The following is a 25361-nucleotide window of genomic DNA, read 5'->3' on the forward strand; positions in this document are numbered from 1 at the left end:
TTTTGTAAAGTTATTTGCATTTGCATTTTTCTCCTTTGGTTGGTTTGTTACATGTCCTTCCTGCATTTATAGGCTAAATCAGCATGTGGTAAGCGATTTTGTAAAACAAATATTAATATTCTGTATCAATTTCTGTCTGTTTTTTAAGAGATGGTAGGAGTGGAGGTTGGAAAAAGAGGTCATCACTTCTTCATACAGGTAATACTCCTAATTCAAGGCAGAAATTGCATTGTGGATATTTGCACAGGACTCCCAAGTGTGTCTCAGTGCTGAATATGCTAAATAGAGTGCTACCCAAGGATTCAGGTGAGAGAGAGAGGGGGGAACATGTGTGAGATGCTGGTGATGGTGTCAGTCTCATTGGTGTAGGGGAGGAAAGACACTAAGTTTTATCACAAGTTGTTATTCCACAGACTTATGTCAACACAAAACAAGTCCCTGTGTGAGTGTACTGGGTGAGGTCACGTGGCAAGAATTATCAAAGGACTAACAGCATACTAGAATCCAATGTTTAGTTTCCAACACGAAAAATTGGAGTCAGATATTGATATATTAATGGTAACCATTGCACTACCGTTCACAAGAAGAATGCCCATGTGGTCCACTTATTAGATGGAGTTCTGGCTCAGTTACTGATATAATAGTTTACTTCCCACAAAATACATTTCAAACATGCTCACTTACAGTAATAATTGAGAACTCTCAAAAAGGAATCTGAGAAAATGATGGCTCATACCTCAGGTAATCCAATACCAAGGAGGGCACAGGCATGACCATAGATAATTATCACATATTCACTAGTGGATAAAGATGCTTCCTAGAAAAGGAAAAAAAAATAATAGCTAAGTATGTTGGAAAATAGGAGCTCTGGTTTGTACTTAATAGATTTCTAAATGTAATAGAGTTCTAAGTGCAGATGACATAGGTAAAAAAAACTAAGTATGTATCAACTTTAACCTTATGGCTTCAAGACAGACTCTACAGTTCTCAAGTCCTTGATCAAATCAACATCTTTATACTAACAAGTGCTTCCAGAAGACAATACATGATTCTTCAGCATAACACTGTTAACAAAGAATGCTTATGTGGCTCGGTTTTTAATCCTTTGAGATGACACAAACCATTTTCTCTCTTTGATGAAGTTGTCTTGACATCTCACAATTGATTGGCATAGTTTTAATTATAATCTTATTGGTTTTAGATCTTCTATGTAATTAGCTCTGATCATAGGAACAAAGGCATCAATTGCATGTTCACATCTTACCTGGGATATACATTATTGCTCTAGTCATAAAACTTCTCGATTAAGACATATTTATATTTCAATCTAATGGTTCAAGGGTATGTCTTGGGGGCCAATTAAACATTATCTCATGTTGTTCACTTTACAGGAGTGCAAATTCTTCTCCTTTCTTTCAAACTTCTGGGGTCAACATTTTAAAGTTATAGTCATTGAGCCTTTTGAAAGGTTCATATACTGATTCCAATAAATTAATCTGTGGTATGAAAACTTAATACAGTTATCTTATTGAGGTTGGAGCTTGTAAAAAGACAAATGGCATTATACCTTCTAATACTAATGGCAGTTTCTCCTACTAAATATAGGTTAAATCTTTGATTAAGTACAAATTCCGATCAATTGTCTTACTAAGGTGTATGCCTCAGTACATTGCTGTAAACTCAATACATCTAGTTGGTATTGAATTTCAGCTATTTTGCTGAGTGCAGAATTACACTGAGTTTAAAGTATCTTCCAAATTATGTACTGCCTTCTCTAAGATTGCCATTTCTTAAGGGTTTAAACTAGTTTGGCAAGGGAGCGGGAATCAGTGCTACATATCTGAGAAGGGGCAGTTGGAGATGGAATTGTGACAGGATGTAGTGAATCTATTGGGAAGGTTTCTCACATGATGAAACAAAGGGATTGGTTAAAGTGTGTCTGCTTTAGCGCAAGGAGTGTCAGAAATAAGAGTGATGAACTTAGAGCATGGATCAGTAGTTGGGGCTACAATGTTTTGACCATAACGGAGACATGAGTTTCACAGGGGCAGGAATGGTTGCTTGATGTTCCAGGATTTAGAACATTTAAAAAGAACAGGGAGGGTGCAAGAAGAGGAGGAAGTGTAGCATTGCTAATCAGAGAGTGCATCACAGCTACAGAAACGAAGGTTGTTGAGGAAGGTTTGTCTACTGAGTCAGTATGGTATAGGAACAGCAAGGGAGCAGCCACCTCATTGGGGGTTTTCTACAGATCACCTAATAGCAGTAGAGAGATTAAAGAATGCATGGGCTGGCAGATTTTGCAGATGATTTGCAGGATTGTTTTTATGGGTGAATTCAACTTTCCCGATATCGACTGGAATCTCCTAAGTGCAGACGGTTGGATGGAGCCGTTTTTGTCAGGTGTGTTCAGGACGGCTTCCTTATTCAGTATGTAGACAGGCTGACGAGGGGAGAGGCCATTTTGGCTTTGGTGCTTGACAATGAGCCAGGACAGGTGTCAAATCTCGCATTGGGAGAACACTTTGGTGACAGTGACCATAACTGCCTCATATTTACCAGAGCCTTGGAGAGGGAATGGAACAGTTACCAAGGGAAGATATTTAATTGGGGAAAAGGAAATTATGACACTGAGCCAGGAGTTGGGAAGTACAGACTGGGAACAATTGTTCCACAGAAAGGGCACAGCAGACATGTGGAGACTGTTTAAGGAACAGTTATTGCGAGTGATGCACAAATTTGTTCCTCTGAGACAGGTAAGAAGGGGTAAGATTAAGTAACCTTGGATGACGAGAACAGAGGAGCTTCTCGTCAAAAGGAAGCAAGGATCTAGCACAGCTTTAGAGGATTATAGGCTTGCTAGAAAGGAGTTCAGAAATGGACTGAAGAGAGCCAGGAGAAAGCACGAAAAAGGCTTGGCAGGAAGGACTAGGAAGAACCCAAAGGTATTTTACTCATATGTGAGGAATCAGAGAACGATCAGGGAGAAGGTAGGGCCGATCAGGGATATCGTAGTGAACTTGTGCGTGGAGTCTGAGCAGATAGGGGAAGCCCTAAATGAGTTTTTTGCTTCTGTTTTCACTAAGGAATGGGACCTTGTTGTGAATGAGAACTTTGAGGAGCTGGGATACAGTCTAGAACAGATCAAGATTGATGAAGTTGATGTGCTGGAAATTTTGGCAAGCATTAAGATTGATAAGTCCCCAGGGCCAGACCAGATTTATCCTTGGCTGCTCCGGGAAGCGAGAAAGGAAGTTGCTAAGCCGTTAGCAAAGATCTTTGCTTCCTCACTCTCCACAAGTGTCATACCGGAGGATTGGAAGGAGGTGAATGTTGTTTCCCTTTTCAAGAAGGGTAAAAGGGAAATCTCTGGCAATTACAAACCAATCAGTCTTACATCTGTGGTCAGCAAGATTTTGGAAAGAATTCTGAGGGATAGGATTTATGACTATTTGGAAAAGCATTGCATGATTAAAGGCAGTCTGCATGGCTTTGTGAGTGGCAGGTCATGCCTCACAAATCTTATTGAGTTCTTTGAGGAGGTGACAAGAGAGGTCGACGAAAGACGAGCAGTGAATGTGGTGTATATGGACTTCAGCAAGGCATTTGGTAAGGTTCCCCATGGTAGGCTCATTCATAAAGTCAGGAGGTATGGGATACAGGGAGATTTGGCTATCTGGATTCAGAATTTGTTGGCTGACAGAAGGCAGAGAGTGGGTGTAGATGGAAAGTATTCTGCCTGGAGGTCAGTGGTGTCACGTAGGGCTCTGTTCTTGGGCCTCTGCTCTCTGTATTTTTTATAAATCACTTGGATGAGGAGGTTGAGGGGTGGGTTAGTAAATTTGCAGATGACACAAAGGTTGGAGGTGCCGTTGATAGTATTGAGGACTATTGCAGGTTGCAGTGCGACATAGATAGGATGCAGAGCTGGGCTGAGAAATGGCAGATGGAATTCAACCTAGATAAATGTGAAGTGATGCATTTTGGAAGGTCGGACTTGAATGCTGAATATAGGATTAACGACAGTATTCTTGGCAGTGTGGATGAACAGAGGGATCTTGATGTTCAAGTACATAGATCCCTCAAATTCACCCAAGTGGATAGGGTTGTTAAGCATATGGTGTTTTGGCTCTTATTAACAGGGGGATCGAGTTTAAGAGCTGCGAGGTTTTCCTACAGCTCTACAATTCCCTGGTGAGACCACACTTGTAATATTGTGTCCAGTTCTGGTCGCCCTACTATACGAAAGATAGAGGCTTTGGAGAAGGTGCAAAGAAGATTTACCAGGATGCTGCCTGGACTGGAGGGCTTGCCTTATGAGGAAAGGTTGACTAAGCTTGGACTTTTCTCTCTGGAGAGAAGGAGGAAGAGAGTTGACCTGATCGAGGTATACAGGGTAACGAGGGCATGGATAGAGTCAATAGCCAGAGACTTTTCCACAGGACAGGATTGACTGGCATGAGGGGTCATAGTTTTAAGATATTAGGAGAAAGATATAAAGGGAAGGTTCGGCAGAGGAAGGTTCTTTACACAGTTGTGAATGCATGGAATACGTTGCCAGTGGTGGTGGAAGCAGAGTCATTAGGGACTTTTAAGCGACTGCTGAACGTGCACATGGATAGCAGTGAGTTAAGGTATGCGTAGGTTACATTATTTTATTTTACATTAGGATTAATCCTCGGCACAACATGCGATGGGGAGTATTACACCATCAAAAGATTTGAGTACATATAAATGTACAAGATTTATTGTTAATACTAGTTTAAAATGCAATCAGTTGTAGTAACAATCTTCCATTGTATATGAAATTTAAAAACCACTGAACGGCACTGATATTTTTCATGTATTTAATACCATTTTTATTCATTCCAAAGTATAGAGACCAAATAGCAAACGTTATACTCATGCTCCTTGGAACACAGGCAGAATAATCATAAACTTACCCCTAGTTTTTCAGGATTCACTAGGTTCAGCACCTTTAAGAAGGCATATTTTGCATTGTGGGCACGCTTGTCCGATAAGGCTATATGCCCATCATGAATCAGAGACTTCAATTCATTCATCATGCTGTTTGAGTTATTTACAGGCATCAGCATCTAACAAAAGAAAACAATCAGAGGCTACCACCTTGGCATCTTCAAGTTTATACAGTACTTTTGTTTTCAAATTCCTATATGGTCTCATTCCTCCACTCCTGTCTCTGGCAATTCAAGTTCCACAGCCCTCCAGGACATCTGTGCTCATCTGACTTTAGCCAATTAGCATCCCAAATGTTAACTGCATCAACATTGTTGATGCCTTCAGTTACCTTGGCCCTAATCTCTGGAATTCCCTCCATAACCTGATGGCCTCTCTAGCTATCTCTCTTTCTTCCATTAAAACTTGCCTAAGACCTAAAAGTTTGCTGAAGATTTTGGCCTTCTGCTCTAACATCACTTTATGTTGTCAAGGTTTTATTTTTGTACGGTCTTGTGAAACATTTCAGAACATTTTATTATTTTAAAGGCTATAATATAAATTGATGCCCTTGACTGCCCTTCACATTCACTCTGTAGTTTAACAGAAACCGAAGGTGCAATCAATCTGCACCAATATACAACGTGAAAAAGGACAGAAAAAGTACCATACATTTTATGTTGGCAACATGTTCTGACGTAAGCACAGCATTTCTGGTTGTTACTCATCCCTGGTTTCAATGAAAGATGAGGGAGCAGATTTTCAATACCAGCAGTATCAGACATTATCAAATGGCCACCACCATCTCTCAGGTTCAAGAAGGTGCACTGGAACTGCCAGTCACTGTCGGATTGCGTTCAGCAATGGGGACAATGTTTTGCAGTGGTGCTCACACTTAAAGTAAGTCGAGAATCCTATCTATGTCAGGCTGGCAGGCCCCAGTGGGGTAATGTTGGGTTGGGTTGCAGGTGAATAAGAATTTGAAGGTCATGAGAGTATATGCTTACATTTAATCAGCCATGAGCCTAACTGGCAAAACCTGCTGGGCCTGAGCCTCTCTTGCCATGGTTAAAAATGGGAAGCTCTCAAGTGATTAATAATTAGCTACATAAGAGCTTAGATTGGCCGCCAGATACCTTTCGTCACTGGGAAGATTGCAGTGGCAATGCAAGGAGGTGCTGGGAACAGTACTTATGATGTGATGCCGAATTTTACAGCCTTTTCCATTGTTTGTCAATACATCCCTGAGCTTTGGAGAGATATTTAACACCTTTGTTGAAGTCAGAATGCATACAGCAGATCAATTAAAATGACAAATTAGACAGTATTATGAGTATTACCACTGCCATAATAAAAGATCTATTTTCTATAATGTGCTTAGATTCTAATATTACGAAGTTGCAGTATGAGTGTTTAGTCATGCAATAATTAAATATTACGTTGTGTTTAGTCACCATTTCTGGGTGGTGTGGAAGACGTGATCTCATTCCATTTCTTTCCTGGTTTCTCTTGGCCTCATTCTTGTGGCTTTCAAATACTGGCTTAATTGGTACCTTTGACTGCTCTCTGGAGAAAATAGAGTTCACAAATATTATGATTCCAGGTTACTACTGGACAAGTCAGGTGCCAGAATGCAATCTAGATTGATAGTTTTTTTGTTGCATACCATACACAATCTGGTTTGCTTATAACAATATGGTTATTAAGCAAAAGAAAGAAAAATCAAGTAAACCAAATGAAGCTATCTCAATATATCAGTTTGAAGGCTATCAAAGCACAGAGCAAAACAAAACTTCAATTATACCTCAACATCATCACTTTACAGTTAATCAAAATCCACAGAAATATTTCTTCTCTGTCCAATACGTTTGACTTAACCATTCTCTCAGTCTTGCGAACATTTCCCTTGAATATTCACATTATCAAGAATATCAGCATGTTCAGCTCTGAATAATCTGCAGAATTCTATCTGAATACACCTGACTTGACAGTGTTCACAAATTAAAATCCTCGCACTAAATTATTCCATCAACAGTTCTTAATCTCCGTTTCTGCGATACTATACTTGCATCTAATTTCAGTCACGTTGTCTTCAAATTCAACCCAAGCTTTTGAACTGAACTTTAAAAAAAACGTTCTTCATATATTTTGCTAAGTTAACGGCTTAATGTTTTCTCACTCCAGTTGTAAACCTCCACAGCAAAAATAAAATTCCATACTAGGAATCCTTGTAGTCATTTGCTGTCTGACACATGCTGGTTTAAAATCATGGCCCTGATTAATTTTTAACCCCTTCATAAAAACATACCAACACACATATTTCACTAGTTGGAAATTCAAAGTCTAAAAATGATATTAATATTAATAAAATCACACACTTTTCATTATACAACAAAAGCATAAAAATATGAAAAGAACTATGCTCCTTGTGTGTTTAAAAGAACCATTATGCGTACATGAACACATAATGGAATAGAAAACAGAATAAGCTAGAACAAGTATTGCTCAAGGTAAAATAAAGCTGGATAACAACCGAGTGTATTGGATTTCCACTCAGTGAGGAACCAGATGTGCACAAAATTTTAACCTCTCCCACACTTAACCAATACACAGATTAAGTAAACAAGCTAGTCAACATCAATAGATACCTACATTGACAATTCTCCTTTCTCATGCTTTAATTTTATTCTGAGCACTTGCTTTATATCATTAATTAGGAACTGAAAGCTCAAGTTTATCTCAGTGACAGCAGAACTAATTCATCAGTGTCACCACTGTTGAAATCCCCATCACTATCCTGAGAGAGAAACTGAAATAAGCCAGCCACATAAATACTATCTTGTTACGATCCCAGCTAATGTTAGTAATGGACAAGTCGGATGCCAGATTGAAATCTGGCTTCACAGATCATTTTTAATTTAATTTAATGAGGATGTTGCTCACTGAAACACGAGCATGCAAAACAGATGCTGTATCGTAACAATTAAAATGTTTATAATGCAAAAGAAATTAAGATAAAACAGAATAAAGCATTTCATCTACATAGAAGAGCATTCAAAACACATGGCAACAATACAATCCCATCTACCCCAATACCATTATTCAGCAAACTTAAACATCAGAAAGTTATAGAGTCACACAGCAGAGAAACAGACCCTTGGGTCCTACCCGTCCATGCCGACCAAAATTCCAAACTAAACTAGTCCCATTTGCCTCTACTCTTCTCTTTATCACATCTATAAGTTTGACTTAACTTTTTTTTACAATTCCAAGTCTTGATAGTTTGATAGCCTTCCTCTTGATTTTTCACACAACTAAGTCTTAGACTTTCTCATCTTCAAATAAGCCCTTCAGGATTCTAATCAAATATTTCTACAATGGATCTTTCAACGAAAACCCTTACACTAGGTAACCTATTTCCTAACTGTGCTGAACTAACTCCTTTCTTCAGAAGAAACTGTTTTCTACACCTACCTTCAAGTAGGTTATTCTGTGAAATGAAACCAAAAGCATTGGGCTTAAGCAAAAAAAAACCTTGTTCTTCCAAACTGAAAGCAAGCTAACGCCTTTTAATTTTCATCCCGCCCAATATTATCATGTCACCGTGGCCCAAATTATTATGGGAAATGCCCAGTTGATGTTACTACCAGACAAGTTAGATCCCCAACAAGAACTTAGCTGGATAGATCATAATTTAAATTGTAGATTTTAATAATCATACAATTTACAGTCTGTTTTAACAGTAAAAGAAAAGTTCATTAACAGCAGAAACAAAGATAAACAAGAAAAAAAACCTATTCCTTTATGACATAGATTCTAAGATTTTTAATCTCAAGCATTCTTTACAGACTGAATAGAAAAACAGCTTTGATTCAAAATCAGTACATCCTGGTACAGTTTACAAAATGCTGTAATTATCAAAACATCTCTTGCAGTACACTAGAAAGACTTAGCCTAGCTCATTTCCAAGGGAGAAAGAGAGAAGTTCTTTTTTATATGCGGTGCTGGGCTTGAAGTAAATAAAATTTCAACTCGTCTGCTGGAACTGCAAGTAACTCTTTAATTATAATCATGCTCCTGAGCTTTCCTTCCAATACTATACTATCCCAGATGGAACTTCAAAAATTTAACTTCACCTCATTTCCGCCAATTGTATCCCAATACTCTGACTGGGATTAATAACAGCGACTGCTTATTTTAATACAATTTACTTTCTCTAAATTCCTTTTCTTGGGAAGAATGCTCAGTGTATGTTACTCCATCAAGACTTCTCAGCACTTCTAAGCTTGATACATGCTTCTTTCTTGAATGTCTCACCAGCAGAGAATAAAAAAATTAAAGTCAGAGTCTGAAAAATTTTTCCCATCATCCTTCTGGGTAGTTCCCTATGCATTCTAGGTAAGAGCATCTTGCTTAGAATTATGGATATTGTAGGTTTTTTTTCCCCAGTGTTGATCAACAACTCCTATAACACAACAACATATGTTTAACTTCAAATTCCAAGAATCTAAACTTGCAGTGAACAATGTTAAAATGTGTATTACATTTATTTAAATATGTATGTCAGTTTCATCACACAATACAAACAAATTCTCATCATCACTCCAGGGGCTAACTGACACTCTCTCAGGAATATCAGTTAATCATTAAATCTCCTCATACACATTAACCTAATCCACATACCACTAGTTTAAAATCCAAACTCAAAAATAAATGATATCAATATGTAAATCTCACACTTCATATCACATGGTACAAAAACATGCTCGGAATTGCGTGGCAAGTAACTTGCCTCCTGAATTCCCAAAACATGTACACTATCTAAAAGGCACAATTCAGTACAGCAATTGAATACTCTTAAACGACGGTTGGAGGAAGAACGCCTCATCTTCCGGCTAGGAACCCTCCAACCACAAGGGATGAACTCGGATTTCACCAGTTTCCTCATTTCCCCTCCCCCCACCCTGTCTCAGTCAAATCCATCAAATTCAGCACCGCCTTCCTAACCTGAGATCTTCTTCCCGACCTCTCCGCCCCCACCCCAGTCTGACCTATCACCCTCACCTTGACCTCTTTCCACCTATCACATTTCCGACGCCCCTCCCCCAAGTCCCTCCTCCCTACCTTTTATCTTAGCCTGCTGGACAAACTTTCCCCATTCCTGAAGAAGGGCTTATGCCCGAAACGTCGATTCTCCTGTTCCCTGGATGCTGCCTGACCTGCTGCGCTTTTCCAGCAACACATTTCCAGAATTGAATACTCTTGCCTTACTATGATGCCTTGCCATTTCCAAAGCACTCAAGAAGCAGGACACCATCCGAGAAGAATCAATCCACTTGGTCAGCAGCATCCCATTCACCACATAAATGTTTACTGACTCCAGCATGTTTGCACAGTGACGGTTGTGTATACACCATACACAAGATACATTGCAGCAACTCAAACACGTTCTGACAAGTCTTTCTAAACCTACAACTTTTATTATCTTGAAGGAACACTGTAGGAGATCGACAGGGATACCAACACCCACAAATTCCACTCCAAGCTACACACTATTCCAACTTGGAACTATATAACATGCCATTCAGCTTCACTGAGCCAAAAACCTGGAATTCTACTCCAAATAAGACTGAGGGTTTACATGCATTGAACATTCAAATTAGGGAGAGGTGTAGGTGATTTACCCCCTTCCGACCTGCTTTGTTACTTAATAAGATCATTGTCGATTGGATTTTGGCCTCAACTCTAGTTTCATGTCTACCTCACATAGCCTGACTCCGTTCTCTACCAAGGATCTATCTAACATAACCTTAACAATATTCAATGACTCTCCCTCCACTGCCCACTGGGAAAATAATTCAAAAGAACAATCTTAATTGTAGTTTCCTCTCTACAAACCTGAGAGACCTGTTGAGTTTCTCCAGCACTTTTGGTTTACCTTTTCAATTTCCTGCATCTGAAGTATTTTGCTTTCATTTCTGAGAAAAAAAAGTTGTAACTAGCCATCCAATTAACCAACGGTACAACTGCCACCAGCAGCAGCTTTCTTTCCACCGATTGCAACTTTAAACTCAGCTTGTAGTTAAGTTTTATGCCGACCATATAACCTAAATCTCAGACTTTGAAGAGTTTTGGATCAGCTGAGAATAAGGTGCCACATTTCTATACTATCTGAGCATACTTACTTTTTGGTGTTTGCTTCTTCTTTTAACCCATCAGTCTTTGATCTTCTATGATCTGAAGAAAAAAAATTTAAAATTAGTGTACATAAAAAGATAGACAATAAAGGTGTATAATGCAGAGTTAATCAGTCTCGTCATTTCTGATTGATTAAGTCATTGAACCAATCGGGAGTTTGCACTACAGGAACAGATTTTTTTTAAATTAGAGTCATTCAGCATAGAAGCAGGCCCACTGGCCCACCATGTCTATTTCAACCAACTATCAAATAACATCAATCCCATTTTCATGCACTCAACCGATACCTATTATGCCATGGCACTTTAAATGCTCATCCAGATACTTCTTAAAGGTTGAGAGACTACTTCCTCCACCAGCCTCTCAGTTCCATAAATCTACCACCCTCAGGGTGAAAATATGTTTCCTCAGATCTCCTCTAGACCACTTACTCTTAAACCTTTGCCCACTGGTCTTAGATATGTCTGTGATGGGGAAGAGATTCTCATTATCTACTCTATCAATATTTGTCATAATCTTGGATATCTCAATTCAATCTCCCCTCAGCTTCTGCTGCAAGGAAAATAAACCGATGGGCCGAATGGCCTCTTTCCACATCTATGATCCCATATGCCTTCTTCACCACCCTGTCTATGGATCAATATTTGTGAAAATAGTAGCATTACAATGACTAAAGTGGGACATAATGATCCAAAATGTGAATGTTTAAACTCTGTAAAGCAAATGGAAGTCAGACAGAGCAAGAGCTACAGCAACTGAAATAGGAAATTGAAAACATGTTACTGAAAATTCACATCTCTGAATGAAAAATTCTTAAAATGTTTTATTGCACCGGTAAAATACGAAGCATCCCAAAAGTATAATGAGTGATTTTGTAAGACCATAAGGAACAGAATTAGGCCATTCAGCCCATCAAGACTGTTCTACCACTTTATCATGGCTGGTATGTTTTTCAACACCTTCTCCCCGTAACCCTGATTCAAAGTCAGACATGAGATGAAGTGTAACAGCATTGTTGTTAGCATCTGTCAAAAAAAGAGACACTCAAAACACAGGTAGACTTTGTTGAATGCAAGCATGACATATGGTTTAAAACAGCTAAAAGCAATTATGACCTCCACCTCATAACTGTAATAGTAAGGATCATGGATCTTCAAAATGTAATTGGAACATTCAGATTTCTGCATCCAAGACAATAAAAATTAAGTTTAATCTATGATTTCCTGTTGAATTAAATACTTAAAATACATACACATCTTTATTAATTTCCAAACACTGTGGAATATCACTGAATAGGCTAACAGGGACTACAACATAATCACCATTCACTAATGTGAATATCGATCGAGCACATGTTAAAAAAGAAAAAAAACAGTGACAGTCTTTATCAAAATATAGTATGGACCAAATGTGGAACTTTTTTAAAATTTAAACGGTATGTATATAAACAGAAGTACTATTACTTTCATCTTGCAGCTTTTTAAGGAACTTTTCTTTCTGCTGAATTAAATCTCGAATTCCATCTGAAACATCTTTGCATAATTCCTGAGCTTTAGCATTAGCATCGATGGCTCGTTTGTGCTCTCCCATCGAAAATAAGGCATCACACAGACGATAATGACCCTGACAAATTAAAGTTAAGAATCAAAGTAAGAATTTGAAGCTAGAGTGCTTTCACAGGATATATCGGGGGAGGGAAAAAAAAGGTGTATAACAGCCATTTTCACATGAACATAGCAGCTTGCCATTTATTTAAACCCAAAAACTGTGACGTGCCTTTCAGTATCACTTTGTATACAAACATATGAAGCAGTCCATGCCTGTTCACACCAACACTTGGGCAACTGCTGATAAAGAGCAAATGGCATTTGCTTCACACATTTAGCGCCAGGTAACGTACATCTTCAACAAAAGAGAAACTAAACATTTCCCCTTGACATTCAACCATTATACCGGATCCCCACCAGCAACATTCTGAAGCAGCCACTAACTAGAAACCTTGGAAAAGATCAGAGGTGGGTATTCTGTGGTGAATAACTCACACGTCCCTCCACTCACCCACCCCACCCCCACCCACGCCCCAAAAATTGCAAGGAATAAGTTGGCAGAGGTGGTGATGGAATATTCTCCATTTGCTTGGTGAGTACAAAGAATTTGATGTCATCTGGAAATAGTAACCCATTTGTTGTTTTAAATATTCATTCCATTCATCAGTGACAGACAGTGGCTGCAAATTGACTCATTGACTAGATATGCTACAGCAACTTGCCAAAGCTAATTTGATAAGACCTCCCATAGCTGTGACCTCTACTGCTTAAAAGAACAATGGCAGCAGGCTGAGGAGAACAGTTACCTACAGATTCCATTCTGCAACATCACCATCCTGACTTTAGCAGTATAATTGCTCTTGCTTCACTGTCACAATCAAAATTCTGGAATATCCAATTTAACTGCTCTGAGAGTGCATGGAAACAGACCCTCTGGTCCAATTCATCCACACTGACCAGACATCCCAATCTGACCTATTTCCACCTTCCAAAATTTGGCCCATATCCCTCAGAACCCTTCCTATTCATATACTTGTTCAGATGCCTTTCAAATGTTGTAATTGTGTCCACCTCCACCTCTAACAGCTCATTCCATATACGCAGCACCCTCTGCGTTAAAAAGTTACCAGTCAGGTCCTTATTAAATCTTTCCCCTTTCACCGTAAACCTATGTTCTCTAGTTCTGGACCCTGCAATTCAAGGAAACAGCTCACTCAACTAACTCAAGGGCAATTAGGGTTGGCATTGCTGGTGTTACTGACAATGCCTCTCTCCCACTAATGCCTAAGAAAAATATTTTGTCCAGTTATTCCACTATATCAGTGCTGGGTTAAGAAAACTTAAGTATAGGAGATTTTTGTCAGCTAGTCAAAAGAAACTGAGAGCAAGATCTTCCATTTTCACTGAGTATGTTAACTGAAGGGTTATTATAGTTGTTCTAAGGGCAGTTATATTTTCTGAAATAGACATCATATCCAGAAAATGAAATAAATGAAACAAACCAGAAATGAAATGAAATCAATTGGAGAGAGGCAATGTGAGAATATGACAGCACCATATTTGTCAACAGTGGCTTGGTCGTAAGTGAGCTATGTCAGTTTCACATTTCATGAGTTTTTTTTTAAATAAATCCTCTACCTTGGCTTTTAACATTAATATTAATGGTTCAAATAATTCAAATTCTAAACCTGAGAAGAATTATGGACATTAGCAATATTAAGATTAGCTTTATCATATTACAAGCGCAGGAAACAAAAGAATTATCCTACAAGCCATAAATCTTTAGCAACTAATGTACGAGTCATAGTACTGTATATCCTTAAAATTAGACCTCTTAAACATGTATTCAAACCATCCTTATCATATAAGGTCTGAATGTAAATGTCATCACAATTTGCATTTCTTTTAATATGGGTTACAAACGGATTCCAGGAATATTACTAAGCATTTTGTTGCAATATAAGTTTGCCCTCAATGTGTTATTAGATTAGATTACTTAGTGTGGAAACAGGCCCTTCGGCCCAACAAGTCCACACCGACCTGCCAAAGCACAACCCACCCATACCCCTACATTTACGCCTTCACCTAACACTATGGGCAATTTAGCATGGCCAATTCACCTGGCCTGCACATCTTTGGACTGTGGGAAGAAACTGGAGCACCCGGTGGAAACCCACGCAGACATGGGGAGAATGTGCAAACTCCATACAGTCAGTAAGAAATTTGAAAACCACATTATCAGGGTTATAATGATAACACATGATAGTGGATACACAGCCGGGAGAGAAATATAAATGGAAAATAAACTAACCTTGGGCCAATTAGGTTTCAATACAATGGCTCGTTTTCCATCACCAAGTGCTTTCCTGTAAAGGAAAATAAGAACATGATCAAACATCTCTTTCCACTAGTAAACAAATTACCAATTTAAAGCATTTTTTTCTGGTAATAATTAACAGTGCAACAAATGAAGTTAAAGACATTGGATACTGGCAGGCTGCTGCTGGAACCGGTTCTCAGCAAAACGTCAACACCTTCAGGAGAGGGTGGGGAATAAAACAAGTACAATGGGTTTGACACAATACAAATGTGCTATTGGCCCATACTTAATCATTCACCTGTTGCATGTTAAGTGATCTGGTGAGAAGAACAGGTTTTAATATGTATTCATGACTAACTCAAAACTTGGCTGATAGCTTTCTGGTTGCTCCTTCCCCCGGACAAATCTAACAAAACACAGCTTCTAATATTTTCAAACAAGTCAAGGCTCATATTGCACTAAGTATGTGCTGATCCCTTATTACAAAAAGTGTTAGGTTTGAGTAGGAACCCTTCTCTAAGGCTTTGACTGGGAAAAATATATTAAAAGTATTACTGAACTCCAAATTAATTCTTTGTAATTTATCTGAAGTATACCTGAGATTACTGAATAAATGAACCAAAACTAGGCAACTTCCCGAAGGAATGCTCAAGAGTATTCAGTCATTTCTCTGAAGAGTATACTCAGTTTAAAAAGTTCTTTACAATAACTGGCCTCCTGAACAGAGCATCTACTTGCTGTACATATTTCCCCTCTGCTGAATGGCAAGAATGCTTTACAGTTTAAACTACACAACAAGATATTTCAGCAGCTCACCTTCCAAAAACATAGGAAAGCTTAAACAAAAAGTTAGAGGGAGGATTGTGTTCCAATGGAATTTAAACTGCAAAGGAGTGAATAATTATCCCATGAAAAAACACCAGTGGCAGCAAAGGATTGACTGGATTGATTGTATTGCAACACGCAATGAAAATCCCAACCTACTTCCAACAAGGATTGCTGGGTAACCTGAACAGGTCCCCTTTCCATAACCCAAAAGTGTTGAAATAGAAGTTTATCCCTACAACTGCTTCAGTTCAAATCAATTAAAGTCTTGGAGTGAGTGTAGAATTTGGAGCATTCTGATTGACATACACAATTAGCTACGAGATAAACTTGCTCGCCTCTCAGGTGAAGAAGCACCAACAAGTTTGCTTGGAGCCAGAAAGATTCTAGAACGTTAAAAGAGAGAAATTTCCAGATATTTGCAAAATTCATTAAAGGTAAAGAGAGCTTATTGCTGGATTTTCAAAATGATATTCCTCTGCTGCGATTCCAACATGGGACAGTGATTAGTTAACATTGCTTTATGCATGGAAAATCATGTCTCACAAACTTGAGTTTTTGTTTGAAGAGGTGAGCAAGAAAATGGATGAAGGCAGAGCAGTAGATATTGCCTACACAGACTTTGGCAATGCCTTCGACAAAATTCCACACTGCAGAGTCATTAGTAAGTTTAGATCACATGGGATCCAGGGAGAGTTACCCAATTGGATACAAAATTGGCTTGAAGGTAGGAGACAGAGGGTGGTGGTAAAAGATTGTTGCTCAGTCAAGAGGGCTGTGCCGCAAGGATTAGTACTGGGTCCACTGCAGTTCATCACTCATATAAACAATGTGGATGAGAATATAGGAGGCATGGTTAGTACATTTGCAGATGACACCAAAATTGGTGATGCAGTGGACAGTGAGGAAGGTTATCTAAGAGTACAACAGGAGCTTGATCAACTAGGCTAGTGGGCTGAGGAATGGATGTTGTATTTTGTTAAGACAAACCAGGACAGGACTTGCACAGTTAATGTTAGGGCCCTGGGGACTATTATCGAATAAGAGATCCAGGGGCAGGTAAATAGTTTCTTGAAAGTGGCATCACAGGTAGACAGGGTGGTGAAGGAGGTGTTGGCACATTTGGCTTCATTGGTTGGAGCACTGAGTACAGGAATACAATTACAACATGTAAAAATTATTTGGACAGTTGCATGGATCGGAAAGGTTGAGGGGGATTTGGACCAAGTGCAGCAAGTGGGACTAGTTGGATTTCAGTAACCTGATCACCATGATGAGTTGAGCTAAAGGGTCTGCTTTCATGTAGTATGCCTCTGACTATGTTTCAAAGGTATTTTACTGGTTGTAAAACATTTTGAGTCTTCCTGCGGCTGTGCAAAATGTTACATAAATGCACATCTTTCTTTAGGATAAAGCAGAATAACATCCCCTACTGGGGAGAGGATGGCATAATGGTAATGTCACTGGGCTAATAATCTAAATATTCAGGTAAATATTCTGGGGACACTTTCCTGAACCCAACAATAAGAAATAACAAGGGTTAAATATCTTTTCTGAACAGTCGTGTGTCAACAACGCATACATCAATGAGCACCAGAATACCTAACTAGTTGTAATTACGTAATTATTTTGAAGACTTACCCGTAATTTTCAATTCGTGAAAAGCAGAGCGCTCGATTTCCATACAGAATTTGATTATCAGGCCTGAAAGAGATTGAAAATTAATGTAATCAATAATCCATAAACTTAATATTGGCTGCAAATTTTGATGGGAGAAAATGAGGTCTGCAGATGCTGGAGATCAGAGTGAAGAGTGTGTTGCTGGAAAAGCACAGAAGGTCAGGCAGCATTCGAGGGGCAGGAGAATCAAAGTTTCAGGCCACAGCCCTTCATTAGGATTGAGGCTGGGAGCCTCCGGGGTGGGGAGATAAATGGGAGGGGGTGGGGCTGGGGAGAAGGTAGCTGAGAATGCACTAGGTGGATGGAGGAAGGGGTAAAGGTGATAGGTCGGAGAGGAGGGTGGAGCGGATAGGTGGGAAGGAAGATTGACAGGTGGGACAGGTCATGAGGAAGGTTGGAACTGGGGTAAGGTTGTGGGAAGTGAGGAAACTGGTGAAGTCCACATTGATGCCTTGGGATTGAAGGGTCCCAAGGCGGAAGATAAGGCATTCTTCCTCCAGGCGTCGGGTGGTGGAGGCGGCCTAGGACCTGCATGTTCTCGGCAGACTGGGAGCAGGAGTTGAAATATTCGGCCATGGGGTGGTGGAGTTCATTGGTGTGGGTGTCTGGAGAGATTCTCTAAAGCGCTCTGCAAGAAGGCGTCCAGTCCCCCCACTGTAGAGGAGTCCGCATCGGGAGCAACAGATACAATAAATGACATGTGTGGAAGTGCAGGCAAAACTTTGATGGATGTGGAAGGCTCCATTGAAGCCTTGGACGGAAATGAGGTGGGGGGAGATGTGGACACAGGTTTTGCAATTTTTGCGGTGGTAGGGGAAGGTACCAGGACACCCGCACCAATCAACCCCACCGTCCTGTAGCCGAACATTTCAACTCCCGCTCCCACTCTGCCGAGGACACGCAGGTCTTGGGCGTCCTCCATCACCATTACCTCACCACCTGACACCTGGAGGAAGAATGCCTTATCTTCCGCCTCAGGACCCTTCAACCCTAGGGCATCAATGTGGACTTCACCTGTTTCCTCATTTCCCTTCCCCCCCACCTTACCCCAGTTCCAATCTTCCAGCTCAGCACTGTCATGACCTGTCTCATCTATCAATCTTTCTTCCCACCTATCCTCTCCGACCTATCACTTTTACCCCCACTTCCATCCACCCATGCACTCTTAGCTAAATTCTCCTGAGCCCCACCCCCTCCCATTCATCTCTCCACTCCCGAGGCTCCCAGCCTCATTCCTGATGAAGGGCTCTCACCTGAAACGTTGATTCCCCTGCTCCTCGGATGCTGCCTGACCTGCTGTGCTTTTCCAGCAACACACCCACGACTGCGAATTTTAATGAACTAGAAGCACTTAACTCCTGTGAGACAGAAATTATGTGACCCTCTGGTGAAAGCAGTTTTTGAGTCATTCATGGGATGATGGCATCACTAATGGGCGTGTGTTACCCATTCCCAATTAGTCTGGAAAAGACATTAGTGAGATGCCTTCTTAAACCACTGCAGTCCTTGAGGTGTATTATTAGTAAAGTTAAAGTACTGTTAGGGAGGGAGTTCCAGAATATTGATGGCATGACAATCTATTTCCAAGTCAGGATGATATGCAGTTTGAGGGAAATCATGCAGGTGGGAGGATCCTGTGCATCTTCTGCCCATGTCCTCCGAAACGGTTCAGGTCACACATTTGTAAGGTATTGATGGAGGAGCATTGTTGAGTTACTGCAGTACACCTTGTAGGTGGCATGATCAGTGATGAAGGCAATAAATATTGTATGTGGTAGGTGACCAATTTCTCTTGTTACAGTCACAGTGATGTACAGCATGGAAACAGACCCTTTAGTCCAACTTGTCCATGCCAACCAGATATCCTAACCTAAGCTAGTCCCATCTGCCAGCACTTGGTGCATATCCCACTAAACCCTTCCTATTCATATATCCATCCAGATGTCTTGCATGATATAGAGATTCTGGGGTGAAGAGGAAAACATTGCATCACACTCTTATAGAGGGTGAATAAGGAGATAGGAAGCAAATCACTTTCTGTAGAATTCCTACCCTCTGACCTGTTCGTGTGGCCTCAGTATTAAAAAAACTAGTCCAGTTCAGTTTCTGGTCAATAGAAAACATCAGAATGTTGGTAGTGGGGGATTTACCAATGATAGTGCCATTAGATTGTCTCTTGTTGGAGATAGTTATTGCCTAGAATCTCCATGGCATGAGTAATACTTGCCAGTTATCAGTCCAAGACTGGAATGTTTCTCAGTCTTGCTGCACATAGGGGTGGACTAATTTAGTATCTTAGATGTTGCACAATGATTAGGTTTATCAATTTTAAAAAAAAATATCAAATAGTAATTAATCCCTTGTATCAATAGAACAAATTAAAACAGTGACAGAATTTAGATGAACTTAGGCTCATGTTCTCATAATTGAATAGTCAAATCTTTACATTTTCAAAATTGTAAGGTTTAAGATCTTCCTCATCATTAATTTAAAAAAGGCTTTTATTCAATCATTTAGAACACAAAACAAGACTGCCTACAAAAAGCATCTAATACAAATATCAGTCTGTACAAACAAATATGCAATGTTCCATCTTCATTCAAATACCTTAAATCAATTGCCTTGGAGTACCAGCTTACTGCAGCTTCATAGTTTTCATTTTTAAATTCTTCATTGCCTTTTTTTTTATATTCTTCACTTTTCTGAAATGATAAAAAGAGAATTTAAATTCTAAAATATGTTACAGTCTCATGTACCGTCTTTGCTACAAATATATAAATTCCTACAAAATCACAAGCATATCCCTTACATACATAACCACTGATCTAGTGCCTCTGATTTATCTGAAGATTGCAATAGAAATGCAATATTTAATGTATTACCAGCAGCTATAAATGTTACAAATATGGGAAATCTAGAATTGCATCTCAGTCAAATTTTTAATAAGTTCCTGCCCATTTCTCCAGGAAAATAAGTTTGATAAATATTAGAAATGGATAGTAATCCATCAAATACTCAGTGTATTTTGTTTTTTCTATTCCTTATGAAAGGTATTTTACACTTACCCCAATATATTTTACATTGGATTACATATAAAACAGGATGCATTTCAAGAAAATTGTCAACACAAGTTGCAGGAAAGGGATTTGTAACTTTTCGAGCTTTGCTCACTTATTAATCCCCTTGAGCATAACTCCAAAGTCTATGTACACCTCTCCCAAATAAGAATAAAAAACGTTCGTCTTTACAGTATCTTCAAACTTCCCAAGCACTTTACAACTAATTAAGATCTTTGGAAGAGAAGTCACGGCAATGATATAGGAATTGTGATACCCAGTTCGCACATAGAAAACTCATATAACATCAATGCGATAATGACGAAGTAATTTGTATTTAAGATACTGTTGAGAGGGTAAATTTTGGGCTGGAGATAGAAACATAGTAGGATTAGACTACTCAGCCCTTCGGACCTGCTCCTGTATTCTATTTGATTATAGCTGATCATCCACCCCAGTAGCCCTGTTTCCGCTTTCTCCCCACATCCCTCGATCCCTTTAGCCCCAAGAAATATATTTGGATCTTTTTTGAAATTTTTCAATATTTTGGCCTCCTGTGGCAGAGAATTCCACAAGCTCACCACTGTTTGGATGAAGAAATTTCTCCTTACCTCTATCCAAAAAAAGCTTACCTTTTATCCTTTGGACTTGTCCTTTTGACAGTGACCCCTGGTTCTGACTTCCTGATCATTGAGATATCTTTCCTGCATCTATTCTGCATAATCCGGTTAGAACTGTACAAGTTTCTACGAGGTCCCCCTTCCTTCTTCTAGACTCCTGCAAATATAGTTGTAACCAATCCAGTCTCTCCCTGCCATGCCAGACATCAGTTTAGAAAATCTTCTTTGCAATTCCCTCAATAGCCAGAACATCCTTCCTCAGATAAGGAGACCATAATTGCACACAATACTCCAGGTGTGATCTTACTAATTGCCTGTTCAGTTGCAGCAAGACATCCCTGCTTCTTTATTCAAATCCTCCTGCGATGAACGCCAATAAACCACTTGCCTTCTTCATTACCTGCTGCACTGCATGCTTACTTTCAGATACTGGTGTATAACGAGACTGAGGTCTTGTTGCAGCTCACCTTTTCAAAATCGTACTCTATTCAGAAAATAACTTACCTTCCTGTTTTTTCAACCAAAATGGATATCCTCACATTTATTCACATAACAGAGCGTCTGCTGTGTATTTGCTTGCTTATTTATTGTCCAAATTGCATAGAATCGTCTATACGTTCTCCTAACAGCATACCTTCACAACTAGCTTTGTCTCATTTGTGATCTTGGAGATATTATATGTAGTTTCCTCATCTAAATAATGAACAAATATTGTAAATAGCTGGGCTCCAAGCACTCATCCCGATAATATCACACTAGTTGTTGCCTGCCACTTAGAAAAAGACCTGTTTATTCCGACGTTTTGGTTCCTGTCTGCCAACCAGTTCTCAATCCATTTCAGTACACAACCTCCAATCCCCATGCTAAGCTCTTATGTGGAACCTTATTGACAGGCTTCTGACACCAAGGTAACACCACTACTCTACTTCAAAGAGTACCATGTGATAGGAGATAAAAGAAACTGTCCCAAAAAATCACTTTATAACATTTAATGGCTACACACTAGCGTGACTGTAGGACTATACATTATTTAAATCTCTTCATAAGAGATTTACTTTGCTTTGTAACCTCCCACAAATCATTATTTCAGCAGAAGGCCATTTTCCCCCTCCAGTGTGTTCTACCACTCAACAGGATTATGGTTTATACGTAATTTCGTTCTATACCTATGCCTTTGCCAAATATCCCTTAATAATTTTGCTCGTAAGCCATTAATCATTTTGGCTAACAAAAATTTATTCCTACAACCCGTTAATTGTACAATGAAAAATATTTATTACTTTGAGCAGTTTGATAGGTACAGTTTTTATTCCCCATGCAACAAGAAACAAATGACCTAATCCCAACATAAAGAATTTTGTTGAAAATGCATATCAGTCTTCACAGCAATGGTCAAGAAAATGTCAGGTAACATTAATATTGGAAGGAAACATTCAAACATATTTCAGCTGTAAATTCTTTACTTCAATTTGCAGCTGCATACAATCCCATAACAGAGTTCTTTTCTCTCTTTCTACTTACCTGATGATCTCCTTTTGGCACTAAATTAAGAATATTTTCACCACCTAAGACCATCTTTACAATATATGCATCTGCAAGAAAAAAAAGTGTTGAAAATAAACATAGTTCCTTCACAATTTGCATAAACTTTTGATTTATGACAGATCAATTAGTAACAAACAAATAACACATCTGCAAACCTTAAGATCCCAAATTTGGTTTGGAGTCAATGTTGAGAGGGTTCATTTTGCAGATTGGACAGTAGGGGTAGCTTGCCACTACTTATTTTCCCTCTATTAAAACACAATTTTAGACAAGCAGGTCTGCATTCAGTTACAGTCCCTCCTACATGAAATATTTGCTAGATATGCTCACAGTTAAGCAGCCATAAAGGCAAGATGTGAGAGCAGGCTTAACGGGCGGCACAGTGGCGAGCACTGCTGCCTCACAGCACCATGGTCCCAGGTTCAATTGAGGTGACTGTGCAGAGTTTGCACATTTTCCCTGTGGGGTTTCCTCCATTGCTCCAGTTTCCTCCCACAGTTCAAAAATGTGCAGGTCATGTGAATTGGCCATGCTAAATTGCCCATAGTGCTAAGTGCATTAGTCAGAGGGAAATGGGTGAGTGTGGACGGGTTGGGCCGAACGGCCTGTTTCGACACTATAAGGAATCTAATCTAATCATATATGTCCTCCAAGAATTGAAACTTTTAAAAAAGGATGAGAAAAGGCACAGAAAATTGGAGACAAATGCAGGAACTCAAACTTCTAAAGTCACACATTATTTTCAAAGACTTACACTGGAGCAGAAATTCTCCTCAATACTTGACCCATAGCAAATTCCTAATTTCAGCTGGAGCAGACATACAACAGTGGTCAGGATGTTACCTCATTAGATGGGCTGGGCTGAGAAGGTACATTTATGAACGAAACCGCTTTGTAATAGTACTGAAAAGTAGCCACTAGCTGTTATAAAGCTGATTTATCTTTTGCTGCCAACTCATACAATGATGCATATCACAACAGACATGTGAACATTTCCAAAATAGAATTAGAATGGAGAGGAGAGAGGCTGTTGGAGAATAAATAATGTGAGAGGGCAACACATAAAGGCAAGAGAACCAACAGAAAGCCACTGAGGGCACAGAGTGAGCAGGAGGAGAAATTGGGAAGTCAACAGAAAAATGCCAGAACAGAGAGCAGATGTATCAGGTGGAAAGGTTAGCTGAGGAAAGAGTTGGTCTATTAAGGATGCAAAAGAAACCTTCATGTATCAGCAAAGGAAGGATGCTGCCAGGATTGGAGGATTTGAGCTACAGGGTTAGGTTGAGTAAGCTGGGGCTGTTTTCCCTGGAGTGTCGGAGGCTGAGGGATGATCTTATAGAGGTTTATAAAATCATGAGGGGCATGGATAGGGTAAATAGACAAGGTCTTTTCCCTGGGGTGAGGGACTCCAGAACTAAAGGGTATAGGTTTAGGGTGAGAGAGGCAAGTTATAAAAGTAACCTAAGGGGCAACTTTTTCACGCAGAGAGTGGTGTGTGTGGAGAATGGGCTGCCAGAGGAAGTGGTGGAAGCTAGTACAATTGCAACATTTAAAAGGCATCTGGATGGGTACATGAATAGGAAGGGTTTGGAGAGATATGGGCTGGGTGCTGGCAGGTGGGATTAGATTGGGTTGGGATATCTGGTCAGCTTGGATGAGTTGGACCAAAGGGTCGGTTTCCGTGCTGTACATCTCCATGACATGCCTGAAGTACAACATTATGACATTGCATTGCTGCAAAAGGAGGTACATGTTCTGAGTGTTACACTTAGAGATAAGGGAAGGTATGAACAAGTTAGTACAGAATAAAAAAAAACCCAAGAGACAAGCAATATTGAAAACTGGTGGCTCATCTGGTCTGGATAGAAAACATGTTACATTGCTCAGCAGGTCCTTAATTAGTAGTTCGTCAAGGGTCATGGGGAGAGAACAGGAGAATGGGGGTTGAGGTACATCAGCTATGATCAAATGGTGGAGCTGACTCAGTGGGCAATATGGCCTAATTCTGCTCCTGTACTTTATGGTCTTTATGCATGTGCAGAGCCAGCGACTCACAAGTTTGTTAATGGTACTCAATATAATAATTCAAGAAATGGGAAAGAATGAACCAGGAAGCTCGAGATCAGTTAGTATAACAGCACTGGGAAACAATTTATCAGAAATTTGGTCAGTGATAAAATAACATTTCAATTGGAAAAGCATGAGGTAAACAAGGAAACCTAGCTCAGATTTATAAAAAATAAATTATTTCTGATCAACTTGATTTACTTCTCATCATGAAATAGCTAAAGAGAAGATATTACAGGGGATAGCTTGGAGTGAGTGGAAGCTTGTGAGCTGGGCTATTTTATATCTCCCCTTCCCCCCTTCAGCCAAAAACATACCTTGCAAAGGTCTGGAATACCTAATCCGATTAATCTTCCAATATTTTTTTTATCATAATCAGGATGAAGGAAGTATTATAGCATTTGCAGATGACTTGAAACATAGCAACATATTAGTGATTAGGTGTAATGAAGCACATTTTTCTGGTATCCATTTGTTCTGTGAAAGCCAGAAAGCTGTGAAAATTATAACACGCAGGGGGTATCCTCTTCCATATTTGAACTGATGC

The 25361-nt window shown here is 39.5% G+C and overlaps 1 protein-coding gene across 1 annotated transcript in view; it reads right to left on the minus strand.

The window, feature by feature from the left end:
• The window catches only part of ttc3 (tetratricopeptide repeat domain 3), a 92871-nt gene that overhangs the window by 41601 nt on the left and 25909 nt on the right, over positions 1-25361 (minus strand). Inside the window, exons 9-17 of the mRNA XM_043701353.1 lie at positions 22724-22794; positions 20134-20228; positions 17488-17550; positions 15013-15067; positions 12618-12777; positions 11142-11193; positions 6411-6522; positions 4944-5096; positions 737-817 (exon numbers count right to left, since the gene is read on the minus strand). Coding sequence (XP_043557288.1) covers positions 737-817; positions 4944-5096; positions 6411-6522; positions 11142-11193; positions 12618-12777; positions 15013-15067; positions 17488-17550; positions 20134-20228; positions 22724-22794 — 842 coding nt within the window. The remainder of the gene's footprint in view (positions 1-736; positions 818-4943; positions 5097-6410; positions 6523-11141; positions 11194-12617; positions 12778-15012; positions 15068-17487; positions 17551-20133; positions 20229-22723; positions 22795-25361) is intronic.

The sequence above is a fragment of the Chiloscyllium plagiosum genome, chromosome 12, assembly GCF_004010195.1.
Source record: "Chiloscyllium plagiosum isolate BGI_BamShark_2017 chromosome 12, ASM401019v2, whole genome shotgun sequence".
Taxonomy (NCBI): Eukaryota; Metazoa; Chordata; class Chondrichthyes; order Orectolobiformes; family Hemiscylliidae; genus Chiloscyllium; species Chiloscyllium plagiosum.